The sequence below is a fragment of the Chelonia mydas genome, chromosome 2 (genome assembly GCF_015237465.2).
Source record: "Chelonia mydas isolate rCheMyd1 chromosome 2, rCheMyd1.pri.v2, whole genome shotgun sequence".
In the NCBI taxonomy this organism is placed as follows: Eukaryota; Metazoa; Chordata; order Testudines; family Cheloniidae; genus Chelonia; species Chelonia mydas.
In genome coordinates this window covers 249,145,640-249,165,341 of record NC_057850.1, presented here as the reverse complement: position 1 = coordinate 249,165,341, position 19,702 = coordinate 249,145,640, and the positions used below count along the sequence as shown (strand labels likewise).

Sequence of the window (19,702 nt, the reverse complement as noted above, 5' to 3'; positions counted from 1 at the left end):
GCTGTTCCATACCCCTAATAATTTTTGTTGCCCTTTTCTGAATCTTTTCCAATTCCAATATATCTTTTTTGAGATGGGACAACCACATCTGCACGCAGTATTCAAGATGTGGGCATACCATGGATTTAAATAGAGGCAATATGATATTTTCTGTCTTATTATCTATCCCTTTCTTAATGATTCCCAACATGCTGTTAGCTTTTTTGACTGTCGCTGTAGATTGAGTGGATGTTTTCAGAGAACTAGCCGCAATGACTCCAAGATCCCTTTCTTGAATGGTAACAGCTAGTTTTATTTGTATAGTTGGAATTATGTTCTCCAATGTGCATTACTTTGCATTTATCAACATTGAATATGGAATGCACAGTACTACAAGTTTTTAGTTCATTGTTGCCTTATTATTATTGCAGCCAACCCATTCTATTACCATAGAATGGGTTGTGACCATAAGAGAGAGAGAAATGTAATTAACAGGCATATCTTTTCATTCAAACAGTAGTTCATATTCATGTGCAAACTGATCCTTCCTTAATATCCACCATTATTCTCTATAATCTGAAAAACAGAGAAATGGATTCAGTACAGAATATATTCAGTTTTGATCTTACATTATTTTTAAATGACTGAATAGGCCAATCCTCAGCTGTGCCAGACCTCCATTCAGCACAGCTCCGGAGAGTAGGGAACAAATGAGGCTATATTCCATGCCTGGGCTCTCCCCATACAGAGCTGATGGGGCTGGTTCAACTCCTGGTGCAAATTAGAGCAGTTTTAGGGCTGTTCCACCTGCTGGGAATTGCCTCAGTACAGCAGCACTTCAGCCATGCTCTCTTCACCACAGTTATGTCTTTGGCACGTCCTCTGTGCCAGAGGGTTGAGGGAGGCCAGAAGATGGCTAGCTATGCTAGCTTTATACCAGCAAGGGGTTCTCCCATACTTGGGGAATTCCCAGCTGGCTGGATCCACCAGGCTTCCAACTGCAGCTGAAGTGGGGCTAAAAATCTGATAATAAGACAACAACTTTCCAAATATAGAGAGTTCAGGTTAGTCATGGGCACTTTCCAACTAAAGGGTAAGTTACTTCAGATGAATCCATTGGGTTTTGTCTTATTTCCTGTTGACTGTAATTGGTGTAGTGCACATAAAACTCCATTAAACCCTTTGAAAGTTGGCTCCCCAGGGCCTATTTTTACTAGGTGAGGGATGCATTGCAGAGATGACTATCTCATGGAAGAAATGGTTATCCTGTTTTTATTCATAATGGTTTAGAACATCTAGCTTGTTTCTATGGAAGTCTGGTACGCAGCACATCTTACAGACTTGATTGTACTACAGCATTTTCCTGTGACCCCCGAAGCAGATGCCTCGTTGTGGTGCACAATGTTGCTGGGAGCAAGGGCTCTTTGGACATTTCCATACCCCGGGCATTGACTGCATTGTGGGAATCAGCTGAACTGGGACAGCTACCGCACTTGTGCATTTGTAGATACAGTCTACAACTGTATTGCCCCAGATTGGATTCAGAGATGCAATAGTAGACTGCATGGATTCCTGAGGGACATGAGTTAAAGACATCGTCCCAGATATTATAACCAACTGGTACAACCATGTTTGTCATAATCACCTGGGACGGCTGCTGTATGTGTGCACAAAGCATGTACAGGTGTCAGTCTCAAAATATACCAGGTAATTCATAGATCTTAAGGCAAAAAAGGACCAGTATGATCAGCTAATCTAACCTCCTGTATGACACAGGCCATAGAATTACACCAATGGTTTGTTGCAGTGTCTTTTTGCCTTATGTGGGAAAAGTCGAACTGATCAGATTTCATACCTATGGCCAAGTCGGATTTGTCAGACTTACGCGTTGTACAGTAACTCCCCACTTAACATTGTAGTTATGTTCCTGAAAAATGCTACTTTAAGTGAAACTGTTAAGCGAATCCAATTTCCCCATAAGAATTAATGTAAATGGGAGGGTTAGGTTCCAGGGAAATTTTTTTCACCACACAAAAGACTATATTTTATATATATATACACACACACACACACACACACACAGTATGTGTTAAACAAACAAATTAATACTGTACACAGCAATGATGATTGTGAAGCTTGGTTGAGGTGGTGAAGTCAGAGGGTGGGATATTTCCCAGGGAAATGCCTTACTGCTAAATGATGAACTAGCACTCGACTGAGCCCCCAAGGGTTAACACATTGTTGTTAGTGTAGCCTCACACTCTACAAGGAAGCGGGAATGGAGGGAGCGGAGACACACACACTGTGTGTGAGACGCTCATAGGCCCTTTAAGTACGCTGACCCCACTCTAAGTACACTGCCTTTTTAAGTAGATCAGCAAGTTGAGACAGCAGCTGCTGCCAGCAAGCTCCCTCCGTCCTGAGCCATGTTGTGTCCCCCCCGCTCTGTGGAAATGGGGTACAGGAGCTGGAGGCAGGAGCGGGATGAGGGGGCACCCTGACACTAGCACCCCTCTTCCCCCCCTCCCTTGCACAGCAAGCAGGAGGCTCCCGGGAGCAGCTCCAAGGCAGAGGGCGGGAGCAGCACACGGCAGTGGGGGGAGGGACACCTAAATGCCAGGCAATTGATATCCTGCTGGTCGGCTGCCACATAGGGAACTTAGGGGAGCCGGGAACCGATAAGGGGGCTGCTGGTCCACCCTGGTTCCCAGCCCCCACCAGCTAGCTCCAACGAGCTGCTCTTCCTGCAAGCAGTGGACAAAGCAGGTGGCTGCCAAACAACGTTATAAGGGTGCATTGCATAACTTTAAACGAGCATGTTCTCTAATTGATCAGCAGCATAACAATGAAACAACATTAACTGGGACAACTTTAAGTGAGGAGTTACTGTACTTCAATCCTAGTATTTCCAGACAGTGACTGTATTCATTCTCCTTCATTAGATTTATTTGAATGTGCCAAAAATAAGGCCAAAGCATTTTGGATTTTAAACTCTCAACGTTTCTTAATTCTGTTCTTAATGTAATAAGTGTAATAATAAATGAATGTACTGGGTCAAACTTATCTCTGATATAACTCCATTAATTGTATGGGAGTACATCCAAGATGAATTTAAACCATTAACTTTGGAGGAACTTACATTGTAGATCCAGTTGATGTACGCAGATACCCGTGTGAAGACTGTAGGCTTCTGATAGGTGTTGCAGTAGGGGACAATCCCAAAACTAACAATCCCATGAATTTGCCAGAAACCATACCTGTTACACTGCAAAGGGCCCCCTGAATCGCCCTGCAATCAGAATGGGGAGAAGTGACACACAGTTACACCCAAATTTTCTTAGCAGTTTGGAAAAAGTGGTGACAGCTGATTAATTCATGAACATTCCAATCAATGGGCCCGATACTGTGACGTGCTGAGGACCTTTTGAGAGATGCTGAGTACTCCCAATGCCTACTGAAATCAATGGGAGCAAAGAGTGCTCAGCACCTCCCAGAAGGTACGTGATCTCTGAACTATTCCCAGGGGGATTCTGCACCAAAAAATTAAACATTTTCCACATAAAAAATTAAAACAGACTGAGAATGGGAATTAAAACAGACTGAGAATGGCTACATTTCTGCTTCAGAGAATGAAATCAATTAACCAGCAACAGCAACATTAACAAAATGTGTTTTGTTTTGTACAAAAGCTATTTTCTTTAACTGGAAAACAAAAAATTTTCAGTAACATGATACTAATATTTAATTGTGTTTTTTACAATTCTCAAGAAATTAGACATTTTACTAGGCAGGCAGGCTGCTACATTTCTGCCTCGGGGACAGAGCCTTCCTCCTGCATAACGAAAAGACCTACCCTCCTCAAGCCACAGTATCAAGCCAGAGTATCTCTTGCTTGTTGGCCAGCACCGCCCCCTGATGGTGATCAATGTCTCCCCCACAAGCATGTACACCCAGCCTCTCTCCCCCTGCAGTGATTTGCGTCTCTGAGGCTGCTCCAGGCATGCTGGAACAGATGCACTGCCTGGGCTGCTGGGGAAGAGACACGTCCCCCCAAAGATTTCTTTTGCATTTTTGGGGGGGGGGGCACAGAAATATGCAGGCCATATGAATTCTGTGCCCTCGCAGGGGTGCAGAATACTGTCAGGAGTACTGAACACACTTTCTTTCTGCCCCCTCCCATTCAATATAATTGATGTTTAAGGCACTTATCCACTGCCTATTGAAGTCCATCAAAAGACTCCTAGTGAGTTCAATTCAAAGATTAGGCTCTAAATAAATCAGAACACTCTTCAGGTATTTGGACCCTGCAGGAAGCTTCAGCTTCTAGCAGCTCCCATATTCAACCAGGAATGTTCTAATTCTTCCCAAGATGAGACAAATTCAAAGGATCACTGAAAGCTACAGCTTAAATTTAAAGAGATAGCAGCACAAGAGAGGCTCTAACTAAAACAACAGAAGTGAAAGATAAACAGACTATGGGCTCCTGCTGGGAGCCCTGGGTTTTTTCAGGTTCCTTTATAATGAATTAATACTGAAAATATAGTCAAAACCAAATGTATTGCCCCTTGTTTTTAGGGTTTTGCACCGTTTCCTTGACTTGACTGCATAGCTGCAATGGTGGCCTGGGGCCCTGGCCTAGCACTAATTCCCAGGATCTGATCAATGGGGCTGCTGGTGGGACAGCAAACCTTGCCCACCCTGATAACAGCTGGGGAGAAATATGTGCAATGAGAAGAGAAGGTTACTCACCATGTGCAGTAATTGAGGTTCTTCGATGTGTGTCCCTGTGGGTGCTCCACTTCAGGTGTGTGCGCAGTTGGTGCCTTGACTAGTGTGCACACAACCCAACCCCCTCAGTTCCTTCTCTACCATAGAGTCCTTACTGCAAACTCTGAAGTAGAGGGGAGGAGGGTGGGTAGCGGAGCACGTCCAGGGACACACATCTCGAAGAACCTCAGTTACTGCACAAGGTGAGTAACCTTCTCTTCTTTGAGTGCTATCTCTGTGAGTGCTCCACTTCAGATGATTGTAGAGCAGTGCCCTTGTGTGGATGGAAGGGGCTTTGGAGTTGCATTCGTAATGGAGGTTAGCACTGTTAGACCTAGCACTGTGTCTGAGCTCAAACCTTGAGTAATTGCGTAATGGTTCGTAAATGTGTGTTCAGAGGCCCTGGTGGCCGCTCTGCATATGTCTATTATTGGTACATTATTTAAGAAGGCTATTGAGGTAGATACTAATGTTGTTGAATGGGCCCTGATCCCTGATGGGGATGCTGTTTTGAGTTGTTCATAACACATCTGGATACAGTTGGAGATCCATTTCTACAGTTTCTGTGTGGATATTGCAGACCCCTTGGAAAGCTCTGTCATTGAAATAAAAAGCCTTGGGGATTTTCGGAAAGGTCTTGTTCTGTCCAGGTAGAATGCTAACACGCGTTGGACATCCAATGTATGTCGGGCAGTCTCTTGTGTATTCACATGAGGTTTGGGGTAGAATGTAGGCAGGTGAATCAATTGATTGAGGTGGAAAGAGGATGATATTTTTGGTATGAATTTTGGATGTAGTCTCAATGTGACTTTGTCCTTGAAGAATATGGTGTACGGGGGATGAGCCACAAGAGCACCTAGTTCGCTTACTCATCATGTGGATGTAATGGCGACCACGAACGCCACCTTCATTGATAAGTGAAGAAGGGAGCAGGTGTCTAGTGGCTTGAATGGGGCTCTGGTAAGGCTTTTGAGCAGTCGGCGATTACTGGCAGGAGGGGTGCGTATCTCAGGGTCAGATGCCTGGCAAAGAGATTTCTCCATGAGGAGAAGTTTTAGTTGGAGATCTCTTGCCTTTCTGGTGCGGGCTTTCAAGTTGTGACAGTGCGAGCACTTCTCAGGTATATGTGCCTCAGCAAGACAGAAGACGCACTGAGAATGCCTATCGGAAAGGGGTATCGACAGCTTGAAGATTGTGCAGCGTTTGAACCCTGGGGAGCCAGGCATGCCCCTTAGGGAGCATACACTCTCTGTAAGATGGAGAGAGGTACGGATACCATGCTGCTGCGATAGAACAGAATGGAAACTTACAGTTCTAGGAGGAGAATTAAAATAATTTTTTTAAAGGGATGGGGATAAGTAGGAAGGTTATGTATTTGAATCTGTTCTTACTAAAAACTATAGCCTAAGACGAATCGAAGAAAGGGTATTCCTAAGCTGCAAGGCACTGCTGAGTGCTCCAACTTGAGCCAACAGTGGTAGAGAAGGAACTGGGGGGGGGGGGGGGGGTTGGTCGCACAGCACCAGTTAAACACCTGAAACAGCACGAGATGGGGACCAGGTATGAGACCCCCAACCGGGCACTGATACCATAAATCTCCGGCTACGAGCGCAGGGGCGCATCGATACCTAAAGTGGAGAACCCACAGGGACAGCACTCAAAGAAGAACTGAGGGGTTCAGGTCGTGCACGCACTAGTCAAGGTGCCACCAGTGCCGTGAGACAACTACTGCGCACACGCATCCCTGATGGACACTGCTACTGAAAAGCTTTGATCAACGGCACAAGGATGCACTGACACCTGAAGTGGAGCACCCAAAGGAACAGCACTTGAAGAACTTTGGAGCTTTTCCTCTCCTTTACCCCCTTCCCATGGGTTCTCTTGTGGGAGGGGGCAAGCAGGAACAATAATAATTAAGAGGATGGTGCTCAAGAAGAAGTAGTTGACTTGTCAGGAAGGCCTGAACTCCTGAGATGTTGCAAGCATTGGGGGAGTGTGTTGTAAGTAATTCACAATTCCTGTAGGAACAGGGTTGTATAAGAAAGAAAGAGTTAAGGGGGAAAAGAGAAAATATGGCACTTACACTGCACCCGGCCCTCACGCCATCTCCACCAGCACACACCATGTTCTCCTTTGCTTGAGAGCCCCACCAGTGATTCTGAGAGCAGATGGCATGGTCAACCACTGGGAGTATCGCTTCTTGAAGTCTAGCAGGAATGCTGCCACCAGCTAAAGGAGAAAGGGCAATATTCTGCTCAAAGAGACACTAGAATTAAAAATAAAGGCCTACCTCTGCCACCCTTATTCACGTTGAATAGTACTGTACTATGCATGACTAGTTCCATCGGGATCAGCAGTACTACTCACTGAGCAAAGTACAGCCCAATGGAACCGTAGTGGGATTGGGCCCAGGATGAGGGTAATATGTCCCCTGCTCACTCGTGGGATCTCCTCCGTGTCTAGTCAGTCATATCTGCTGAGTTTAGTGGTTAAAATAAGTGTTTACCACTTAAATCATGATAGCTGGTCATGGTCAACCCTCGGGTGGATCCCAGGATGAACCACTATCACTGACATGTTAAACACGACAGTGCTTGTCCACACTAAGTGCTAAATGGTGCCAAACATCATGCTATTTAAGAAATGTTTACTCTGGGAAAATGCATCATGTGATTACAAGAGCTTATCCCGGCATTCACCCCCCTGCAGAGAGCCATTAGAAGACCCAGGCACCACTTACATCCTGCGTGAGCTGTCAAAGATGTTGCATAGCCACAGGTTTTATTTACAAAAAGAGTTGTGCTGGGTCTCTGATCTGGGTCAGTCTTTCTGGAATGAGGAGCAACTTTTTCCCACTTACCACTAGCCAGTCCCCATCCAGTAATATAACATGGATAATCATTAGGCAAAATGTCTCCTTCAGACGGAAGCATGGCTACCTCAACAAAGCCATTAGCATAGGCAGGTGTAGAGAGATACAGCAGGGCAATGTCATTTCTGAAACAGGACACAAAGATTAGCCCTTCGGATGCCACAAGGCAAAATTCTTGAGTTAGTCATGACCAAATCCCGAACACCCTTGCTCACTTTTTACTTACCTATCTAGGCACTTATATAGCCTCCACTGCCATAGTATCTGAGACCTCACAAAGATTAATAATGTACCCTTAAAATGCCCCTGTGAGGTAGGGAAGTGTTGTTAACTCCATTTTACAGATGGGGAACTGAAGGTGCAGAGGGATTAAGTGATTTGCTCTAGTCATACGGAAAGTCTACAGACTAGAAACTGAACCCAGATGTCCTGAGTCCCAGTCCAGTATTTTCTACAAGGCCATCCTTAACCTCAATGGGTGATGGGTAGAATATGTACATAAACATCTGCAGGACTGGCCCCTAAGTAAGGACATCAGGATTCATTCCCATGCCAAGGTCGTATTCAAAAACAAATTACCCATTTGCAATATCATAGGGGTTCCAGTCTTCATGAATAAATATTTTGTTCACACCAACAAAATATTCAGTGCCATCCAACTCAAAGAGATTGTGCTCGCCCAGAGCCACTCGGTAAGTTGCTCCTATTGGCCTGAAAATGAATTGAAAAATAATTACCATAAAGCATCCCCTTTGCTCCACATTGGTGCCTTTGTATGATAGCTTCTGCAGCAGTAGGATCTTTCTCCTGTTATAGTCATTTCTACAGTGCCTTTCATCTGAGGACCTTCAAAGTGCTTTAACAGACATACTGTGAGCTCGGGAAGTATTATCCGCATTTTACTATGTGGAAAACTGCACCTGTTGTATCTGACCTCCTTGTTCAGCTGCTCATAACCTTTTCAAACCAGAATCTGGAATTGTTCATGTTCCATCTATACTTAAAGTTTAATATATAAAATTATGGAATATATATGTGGAATGTTAAGGATGTGTTTATTGTGGATACTTTATTTAAGGATACGTTTGCTAAGGGCATCTGTAGCTAAAGATATGTTTCTTCTTAATATTATAATGTATTGTTTATATGGTGTCAAAAATGTGTGAGTATCAGAGGGGTAGCCATGTTAGTCTGGATCTGTAAAAGCGGCAAAAAGTCCTGTGGCACCTTATAGACTAACAGACGTATTGGAGCATAAGCTTTCGTGGGTGAATACCCACTTCAGATGCATGTCAAAAATGTGCGAGGAGCTTTGTGGATCATATAAGCAGATATGGCATGCAGAGGGGGTAGGCAGGGTTTCCTTCCTCACTCTGTCTTTGTGCAGGTTTATGCATATTTAAATTTATTTTAAATAGCTACATGTATGCACATTTATATGCATTTATGTAAATCTGCAATCCGCTGTTTTTTGCTTCCAGGAAGTTGGCAGAAATGGGTAAATATGGATCAGTCTTATAATATTTACCATAGGTCACAAACTAACTGTGGGTTAGTCACACTTGCTTGTCTCACAGAGAATGAATGTGTTGAGGGCTGTGAGTGTTTGAATGGCCCGGTAGCAGTCCAAAGTGAGAAGCAGATTGGGATTTGTAGCAAGAGTTAGAAGTCTCATATTATTTTACTTACATTTGAATGCAGTGGGCAGCAGTCATGACCCAGCTGGGATGAATAAGGGTGCCACCACAGATATGAGAAAAATATTCAGGATAATTTGCATCGGATATTTGGAGGGACACCTGTATCAAATGGCAAAATATTTAACCTCAGTGTTCCATTCCAGACTCTGCAGCAGTTCACAAGTGCTATTTCGATCAGTTACATACCCCGCAACCCACCCACCCCCTCACTGGAGCTTGCTTTCTGTGTCTGCTTAATTGTCTGCTGCCCTTAGTCCAGCGGTAGACAGTAAGTCTTCGCCAAGGCCTTGTCTACACTAGGAAGAATAGGAACTTCTTTGAATTGAGTCAGATCAATCAAGATGGCTTAACTCAATTGTTTACTTACCACCAATGTAGACCAAGTTTAACACCTTTAGGAGCTAACTTGATTGAAAGAAACACTTTACCTTGTGGAAGCAAGGCCTGATTGAGGGTTCAGATTACCAGAGCAATACACCACCACCATTAACTCTTTAGCGTCTGAACACTTGACAGTAGTATGCTACAGAAAGCCACTCTTTAGGATTAGTGTGCAGGTGAAATGTTGGGATGTGGAACATCTTTATCATTAATGTATTCAGGATCTATACGCTTGTGTATAATTAACAGGGGTGAATAAACTTTATGGGGTTGGAAAAACATTATTTGGCATGAAAGTTCAAAGAAAAATGACACATGGGAGGACAACAGTTTCCATGGGAGGATTGTAATGGGAATCCCTCACATGGGTCTGCAGAGAACCATCCATGACTTTAACCTCTTTGTCTCATTTTGTCCAGCAATAAAATAAGGATATCACCTAGATGTAGACACCCTTAATCTAAAGATGTGTCTAAATAGGCTTAGCTGTACTTAATTAACTCCTAGGTAGCAGTGTCTCCCTGAGCTCGCTCTGAAACCTGGCTGCAAGTTAACCCATGAAACCCCAGATTGTTGGCTAGCTCAGCCAGGTCTCCTACAGGGGATTCCACTGGACAGGGTAGAGTTTTCAGAGTCACTACAGAAGGCGTGCATCACAATAACCCCATCACAATAACCTTTAAACCAGAGATGGTCAACTGGGTTAGTCATTCACAAAGATGGATTACCAACAATTGTGGTTTTCCAGGGCAGGTTTAAAATACGTAATTTCAACAGTACCCCTTTAAATAATTTCAGTAGGATTAGGCTTTATATTAACTCATATCAAACTTGCAAACTGTTTTTGTTGTACTACAGGACAAATAACTAAGGTCCAGAGTACAAAAATATCAAAAGATATTATGTAGAACATGTACAAAATAGCCCAATAAAGTGAATCATCAATAACTTGAGAGTGCAGTTTCCATTTAAAATTCATCCGTTTATTTAATATTTATGTTAGAATAGTATCTTGAGTGAAATCATAAGCCATAACATCATTTAGTAAGTGCTTATATCTTGCTTCATATTTTCTTTGTATTTTTAAGGGAAGCTATTTGCCCGAATTTACTCTAATAATGGGGATAATTTTTCTGTAACTATATTTCTCAAATGTAGAATAATCCATGCTGTATCAATGCCTAATTCAGAACACACTTTAACCATTTAACATTCACAGATTGTATTTTTATTTAAAATGAGACTGAAAATTACTGCTTGCTGACACTTTTTGTTCCTAATTGTGTTATTTTTACTGTGGAAGTGTGGGATGGTGTTCCAAGAAGGAGGAATGCTAGGCAGAGACGGGCTCCACTTAACGAAGAGAGGGAAGAGCATCTTCACGAGCAGGCTGGCTAACCTAGTGAGGAGGGCTTTAAACTAGGTTCACCGGGGGAAGGAGACCAAAGCCCTGAGGTAAGTGGGGAAGCGGGATACTGGGAGGAAGCACGAGCAGGAGCATGTGAGAGGGGAGGGCTCCTGTCTCGTACTGAGAACAAGGGGCGATCAGCAGGTTATCTCAAGTGCCTATATACAATTGCACAAAGCCTGGGAAACAAGCAGGGAGAACTGGAGGTCCTGGCAAAGTCAGGGAATTATGATGTGATTGGAATAACGGAGACTTGGTGGGATAACTCGCATGACTGGAGTACTGTCATGGATGGGTATAAACTGTTCAGGAAGGACAGGGAGGCCAGAAAAGGTGGGGGAGTTGCACTGTATGTAAGGGAGCAGTATGACTGCTCAGAGCTTAAGGATGAAACTGCAGAAAAACCTGAGAGTCTCTGGATTAAGTTTAGAAGCCTGAGCAACAAGGGTGATGTCGTGGTGGGAGTCTGCTATAGACCACCGGACCAGGGGGATGAGGTGGATGAGGCTTTCTTCCGGCAAGTCGCAGAAGCTACTAGATCGCATGCCCTGGTTCTCATGGGCGACTTCAATCATCCTGATATCTGCTGGGAGAGCAATACAGCGGTGCACAGACAGACAATCCAGGAAGTTTTTGGAAACTGTAGGAGACAATTTCCTGGTGCAAGTGCTGGAGGAACCAACTAGGGGTAGAGCTCTTCTTGACCTGCTGCTCACAAATCGGGAAGAACTAGTAGGGGAAGCAAAAGTGGATGGGAACCTGGGAGGCAGTGACCATGAGATGGTCGAGTTCAGGATCCTGACACAAGGAAGAAAGGAAAGCAGCAGAATATGGACCCTGGACTTCAGAAAAGCAGACTTTGACTCCCTCAGGGAACTGACGGGCAAGATCCCCTGGGAGAATAACATGAGGGGGAAAGGAGTCCAGGAGAGCTGGCTGTATTTTAAAGAATCCTTATTGAGGTTACAGGGACAAACCATCCCGATGTGTAGAAAGAATAGTAAATATGGCAGGCGACCAGCTTGGCTTAACAGTGAAATCCTTGCTGATCTTAAACACAAAAAAGAGGCTTACAAGAAGTGGAAGATTGGACAAATGACCACGGATGAGTATATAAATATTGCTCGGGCATGTAGGAATGGAATCAGGAAGGCTAAATCACACCTGGAGTTGCAGCTAGCGAGGGATGTTAAGAGTAACAAGAAGGGTTTCTTCAGGTATGTTGGCAATAAGAAGAAAGCCAAGGAAAGCGTGGGCCCCTTACTAAATGAGGGAGGCAACCTAGTGACAGAGGATGTGGAAAAAGCTAATGTACTCAATGCTTTTTTTGCCTCTGTCTTCACGAACAAGGTCAGCTCCCAGACTACTGCACTGGGCAGCACAGCATGGGGACAAGGTGGCCAGCCCTCTGTGAATGTAGAAGTGGTTCGGGACTATTTAGAAAAACTGGATGTGCACAAGTCCATGGAGCCGGATGCATTGCATCCGAGAGTGCTAAAGGAATTGGCGGTTGTGATTGCAGAGCCATTGGCCATTATCTTTGAAAACTCATGGCGATCGGGGGAAGTCCCGGAAGATTGGAAAAGGTAGTGCCCATCTTTAAAAAAGGGAAGAAGGATGATCCTGGGAACTACAGGCCGGTCAGCCTCACCTCAGTCCCCGGAAAAATCATGGAGCATGTCCTCAAGGAATCAATTCTGAAGCACTAAGAGGAGAGGAAAGTGATCAGGAACAGTCAGCATGGATTCATCAAGGGAAAGTCATGCCTGACTAATCTAATTGCCTTCTATGATGAGATAACTGGTTCTGTGGATGAAGGGAAAGCAGTGGACGTGTTATTCCTTGACTTTAGCAAAGCTTTTGACACGGTCTCCCACAGTATTCTTGTCAGCAAGTTAAAGAAGTATGGGCTGGATGGATGCACTACAAGGTGGGTAGAAAGTTGGCTAGATTGTCGGGCTCAACGGGTAGTGATCAATGGCTCCATGTCTAGTTGGCAACCGGTATCTAGCGGAGTGCCCCAAGGGTCGTCCTGGGGCCGGTTTTGTTCAATATCTTCATTAATGATCTGGAGGATGGTGTGGATTGCACCCTCAGCAAGTTTGCGGATGACACTAAACTGGGAGGAGTGGTAGATATGCTGGAGGGTAGGGATAGGATACAGAGGGCCGTAGACAAATTGGAGGATTGGGCCAAAAGAAATCTGATGAGGTTCAACAAGGACAAGTGCAGAGTCCTGCACTTAGGACGGAAGAATCCAATGCACCGCTACAGACTAGGGACCGAACGGCTAGGCAGCAGTTCTGCAGAGGAGGACCTAGGGGTGACAGTGGACGAGAAGCTGGATCTGAGTCAACAGTGTGCCCTTGTTACCAAGAAGGCCAATGGCATTTTGGGGTGTATAAGTAGGGGCATTGCCAGCAGATCGAGGGACGTGATCATTCCCCTCTATTCGACATTGGTGAGGCCTCATCTGGAGTACTGTGTCCAGTTTTGGGCCCCGCACTACAAGAAGGATGTGGAGAAATTGGAAAGAGTCCAGCGGAGGGCAACAAAAATGATTAGGGGACTGGAACACATGACTTATGAGGAGAGGCTGAGGGAACTGGGATTGTTTAGTCTACGGAAGAGAAGAATGAGCGGGGATTTGATAGCTGCTTTTAACTACCTGAAAGGTGGATCCAAAGAGGATGGATCTAGACTATTCTCAGCGATAGCAGATGACAGGACAAGGAGTAATGGTCTCAAGTTGCAGTGGGGGAAGTTTAGGTTGGATATTAGGAAAAACTTTTTCACTAGGAGGGTGGTGAAACACTGGAATGCGTTACCTAGGGAGGTGGTGGAATCCCCTTCCTTAGAAGTTTTTAAGGTCAGGCTTGACAAAGCCCTGGCGGGGATGATTTAGTTGGGATTGGTCCTGCTCTGGGCAGGGGGTTGGACTAAATGGCCTCCAGAGGTCCCTTCCAACTCTGTTATTCTATGATTCTATGATAAAATGGGGATTTTTGGCTTCTACAGTGCATTACAAATTTCCCATTGTGGTTTTATCTTAGGACTAAATATTGTCAGTGACACCTGGGTATGAGATATCAGTGGTAGCAACCTAATCACTTCATATACTAGACACATTTGTACACAATGCCTATTATCTTTTGTGTGAATATGCAGTGCTACAGCCTCACAATACCAGAAGTTCTATTTCATCTGTATTTCTGTGATGATATTCTAAAATGGCTAGTTATGTTAGTTACTGGATTAAGATAATAGACATAAGGTAGTTTTAAATAGATTTCAGTATGTCCACACAGGGGTTTGTAGTAGTTTAACTAAATTGATTTAAAAACACATTGTAGTAATGCAGCTTATGCATGTAGACAAAGGTTGGGAGTCGCAGCCTTCTACTGAACACAAATGTTTGTTAAAGAGAAATTAAGTTTGTTAAAATGCAGCTATATTCTGAAAACGTGACTCTGTAAAAATGGCATCAAAAGATTCTTATTGTCTCTCGGTGGTTTTCATATTAAATAACTTAGTTGACAAAGAACAAGATTTTCTTCTATATGCTGGGCCTGTGAATTCAAGTGGGATCTTAAAGTCACGCTGGTTTTCATTGATTAATAGATTCCAAGGCCAGAAGGGATCATTGTGATTATCTAGTCTGACTTCCTGTGTAATACAGGCCAGAGAACTTCCCAAAAACAGTCCCTAGAGCAGACCTTTTAGGAAAACATCCAATCTTGATTTAAAAATGGTCAGTGATGGAGACTCCACCACAACCCTTGTGAATTGTTCCAATGGTTAATTGCCCTCCTTGTCAAAAATTTACACCTTATTTCCACTCTGAATTTATCCAGCTTCAACAGATGACTGGTGCCTCCCCATATGACCTCCCCACGTGACTCCTCACCGCACCGCCCAACCCTCATTCTCCCTGTCCCCTCCCCACCTCACGTTACCAGGCTCGACTTCTGGGGACCGGAACTGACTGTGAGCATGCTGGAGGGGTATGGGGGAGGGTGGGGGCACTCCAGCTCGCTCGGCCACTGTCCCCAGAAGCTGAGCCGGGGTGGGGGGGCAGCCTGCTGCTGCCGCAGCCAGGCACTCTCCCAGTCAGCCGCTGCACTGCACTGGACAGTGTCCCAGGCAGCGTGGCTGGAAGAGCTTCTGGCCCTGCCCCTTCCCTTCCTGCTCTGGCCCCGCCCCTTCTGTTCCCCACCTGGGCTGGCTGCTGGAGGGGATACTTATAGAATGTAATCGAGTCACCCCTTAACCTTCTCTTTGTTAAGATAAATATATAGCGCTCTTTGAGTCTATCACAGGAAAACATGTTTTCTAATCCTGTAATCATTCTTGGGGCTCCTCTCTGAACCCTCTCCAAATGTACTAACATCTTTCTTGAATTGCAGCCATGTCCACACTAGGAAAAGAAGGTGCCTTTTAACATGTGTTAGAACCCTAGTATAGACAAGACAGTAATAGTTTAATATGTGTTTGTTGATTGAGGTAAATTAGTGGAGCCTAGGGTTTAGGCTATTCTTGGATTTTAACGTGTTTATTAACATGAGTTAAAAATACATCTTTTCCCTAGTGGAGACAAAGCCTGCGAGTAATCAAAGATATTGGAACGTAGCTAACAATTACGATGGCACATAAATCCAGAATAGAATCCAGCTAACTCTTTCATATCTTTATTAATTCTCTGGTGCTAACTGGAATCAATTTTTTTATCAAAAAAGTATTTTTGACAATGAAGCAAGCAGAAATTATTTTGGAGATATACAAGACGCAGACACGTCAGTAGGGAGATGCCATTTTTAATCTACTCACTCTTCTAATCAGAATCATATATTTTTTAAAAAGAACAAGAAGAAAATATCCCCTCCAAGGAAATGCACCCTAGTCAAAGCAAAGCTCCATTATTTTAGTTTAATATTATGGGATCTTGGAGATACGGTTTTTCTAAATTCTTGGTACCAAACTACCTCAAGCAAAGAAGCTCCCTGATGGTGTGGTCAAGGGATAGTTTGTGAACCACAGCTTGTATTCCTTATTAATGTGCTGGACTGACAGATTTAAATAAAGTTGTATGTTTGCTTTGACTACCACTAGAGAAAATTCATCCATACCTGATATCCCATATTTCTGCTTTGCTGTCATGTTCTCAAACCTTCCTCTTTTCTCTTTTTTTTCCTAAGCAAAAGATTTCAAATACAAATTTTACCTGCCACTTCCAGCTGTTTCGTACAGCCTCCTGTCCTCCAATTACTCGCTCCATTAGCATATCATTGTGAACCGCATAGTTCAGAGGGCTTCCAGAAATTGCCCCTAAGCACAAAGAAATGAATGCAGTTCGTCATATGGATCCTTAACCAGGATCAGTCAGTTTGGCTTAATGTCAGCTACAAACCTGTGCTGTGCATTGCAGTCACGTTAGCAAGACTGACGCTCAGGTAACTTTTTCAGTTATGAAATGTGAACAGATATACTGAGATTTCTCACACACTGAAAGTGTCTTCGTGTGGTACATCCCACTTGAATTCAATTCTATCATATAAACATCCTGTACAAGAGACCTGGTTTGATTCCCAGTCTCTCCCTCCCACAGTCCTCTGCAGCATAATGCTACAGCAGCAACATGCTCATCCCTTGGGATGCAAGACTCCCTTTGCTTAAAGACAGATTTTCTGGTAGATAACCAGTCTGACAGATTCTGAGGAGATCCTTGTCTAGCCCAGGTCAGTTAAAATGTGACACTGATAGCTTTCATCCGGACCATACCACACGATCCATTGTCTACAGCCAAGCTCTGCGATACAACCGCATTTGCTCCAACCCCTCAGACAGAGACAAACACCTATAAGATCTCTATCAAGCGTTCTTACAATAGAATACCCACCTGCTGAAGTGAAGAAACAGACTGACAGAGCCAGAAGAGGACCCAGAAGTTACCTACTATGGGACAGGCCCAACAAAGAAAATAACTGAACGCCACTAGCCGTCACCTTCAGCCCCCAACTAAAACCTCTCCAACGCACCATCAAGGATCTACGACCTATTCTGAAGGACGACCCATCACTCTCACAGATCTTGGGAGACAGGCCAGCCCTTGCTTACAGACAGCCCCCCAACCTGAAGCAAATACTCACCAGCTACCACACACCACACAACAGAACCACTAACCCAGGAACCTATCCTTGCAACAAAGCCTGTTGCCAACTGTGTCCACATATCTATTCAGGGGACACCATCATAGGGCCTAATAACATCAGCCACACTATCAGAGGCTCGTTCACCTGCACATCTACCAATGTGATATATGCCATCATGTGCCAGCAATGCCCCTCTGCCGTGTACATTGGCCAAACTGGACAGTCTCTATGTAAAAGAATAAATGGACACAAATCAGACGTCAAAAATTATAACATTCAAAAACCAATCGGAGAACACTTCAATCTCTCTGGTCACTCGATTACAGACCTAAAAGTGGCAATTCTTCAACAAAAAAACTTCAGAAACAGACTCCAACAAGAGACTGCTAAATTGGAATTAATTTGCAAACTGGATACAATTAACTTAGGCTTGAATAAAGACTGGGACTGAATATGTCATTCCACAAAGTAAAACTATTTCCCCGTGTTTATCCCCCCCACTGTTACTCACACATTCTTCTCAACTGCTGGAAATGGCCCACCTTGATTATCACTACAAAAGGTTTCCCCCTCTTCCCCGCTGGTAATAGCTCACCTTACCTGATCGCTCTCATTACAGTGTGTACAGTAACACCCATTGTTTCATGTTCTCTGTGTATATAAAATCTCCCCACTGTATTTTCCACTACATGCACCCGATGAAGTGAGCTGTAGCTCACGAAAGCTTGTGCTCAAATAAATTTGTTAGTCTCTAAGGTGTCACAAGTACTCCTGTTCTTTTTGTGGATACACACTAACACAGCTGCTAGTCTGAAACCTGATAGGATAGTTGTAAATTATGAAGAAAAAACAAGATGCTCTAAGGCTCCAGCAGCTGTTCAGAAAATCCAGCCACCCTCCCTCTCCCAGCTCAAATCCTCTAATTATAACTTACCCAGGCAACTAAGAAGGATCAAATAGTGAATCATTTTTTAAAATGCAGTGACAACACTTTCCCAATGAGATACATTTTTATACTGAACCATTTGATAAGAAGCTCTGTTTGAACTAGTAATTAATATTATTTATCTGCACTGTCTCATGATAACCCACTAGGAATAAAAATGAAAATGGTCTTTGTACAGATGGAAAAAATGATAACCAGTTAATGACACAGCACAAGGTTACATAAACTCTTCCACACCTGCAAAATTCCCATGGATTCAAAAAAAAACAATGATATATTTAGTGGATACTCAAGTTATCAGCACAGGGGAAAACTATGTCAACTTGTGCTAAACATTCCAGCACTGCATAATATTAACTGTTAATACCTTACCTGTATATACTGCATTTAATCCCAAAATTCTTTGGAAATTAGCAGCCACATTCTTCTCCCAGTTACACCTGTGCAACATTAATTAAACCAGTGGGTTTGCATTCACGTAAATGAGAGAACTTGGCCCTTTCACTGATAATGGCATTTCACCCACTATTGAGATGCAGCCACCAACAGGGTGAATCATAACAATTGTCTAACAGCATGCATAAAAAAACCAGTTACTTACTTTCTTGTAACTGTTGTTCTTCGAGATGTGTTGTTCATGTCCATGCCACATTAGGTGTGCGCGCGCTGCGTGCACGAGTATCGGAAACTTTTTCCCTTAGCGGCTCCTGGCGGGGCCGGCAAGCCCCCTGAGTGGCGCCACTGCGCTGTGCATATATACCCCTGCCGGCCCGACCCCCGCGAGTTCCTTCTTGCAGGCGACACTGACAGAGGGGTAGGAGGGTGAGTGGTGGAATGGACGTGAACAACACATCTCGAAGAACAACAGTTATGAGAAAGTAAGTAATCGTTTTTTCTTCTTTGAGTGCTTGTTCCCGTCCATTCCACATCAGGTGAATCACAAGCTTACCTCTGAAGGAGGGTAGGAGTGAAGGAACAACTGCTCAGAGGACAGCTCTGCCAACTGCCGCATCCTCTCTGGCCTGCTGGTTGACCGCATAGTGGGTTGTGAAGGTGTGCACCAAGGACCAGGTGGCTGCTCTACAGATCTCCTGGATTGGGACCTGCGACAGGAACGCCGGGGAAGTTGCCTGCGTCCTGGTCGAGTGGGCCGTGACCGCTGGGACCGGAACACCTGCGAGCGCATAGCACGCCCGGATGCATCTTGTAATCCAAGACAAAATCCACTGCGCCGACACCGGGAGGCCTTTCATCCTCTCAGCTACAGCCACAAACAGCTGCACGGATTTGCGAAAGGGCTTGGTGCGCTCCAAATAGAATGCCAGTGCTCAACGCACATCCAGGGTGTGCAAGCTGTGGTGACTCGGGTCCGTATGGGGTTTCAGGAAGAACACCAGCAGACAAATGTCCTGGCCCAGATGGAATTGGGAGACCACCTTAGGGAGGAACTTGGGGTGGCTGGAGCTGCACCTTGTCCTTGTGAAATACTGTGTATGGTAG

The 19,702-nt window shown here is 44.3% G+C and overlaps 1 protein-coding gene across 1 annotated transcript; it reads right to left on the bottom strand.

Moving 5' to 3' along the window:
- Positions 1-367: 367 nt before the first annotated feature.
- On the bottom strand, positions 368-18,224 carry LOC102934019 (elastase-1-like). The gene is made up of 8 exons (XM_037891661.2): positions 18,191-18,224; positions 16,329-16,432; positions 9,308-9,417; positions 8,198-8,329; positions 7,607-7,743; positions 6,830-6,975; positions 3,119-3,268; positions 368-555 (listed from the first exon to the last, which is right to left on the bottom strand). Exons 1-8 carry the CDS (start codon positions 18,222-18,224, stop codon positions 529-531), a joined length of 840 nt encoding a protein of 279 aa, XP_037747589.2. The 3' UTR covers positions 368-528.
- Positions 18,225-19,702: the final 1,478 nt, after the last annotated feature.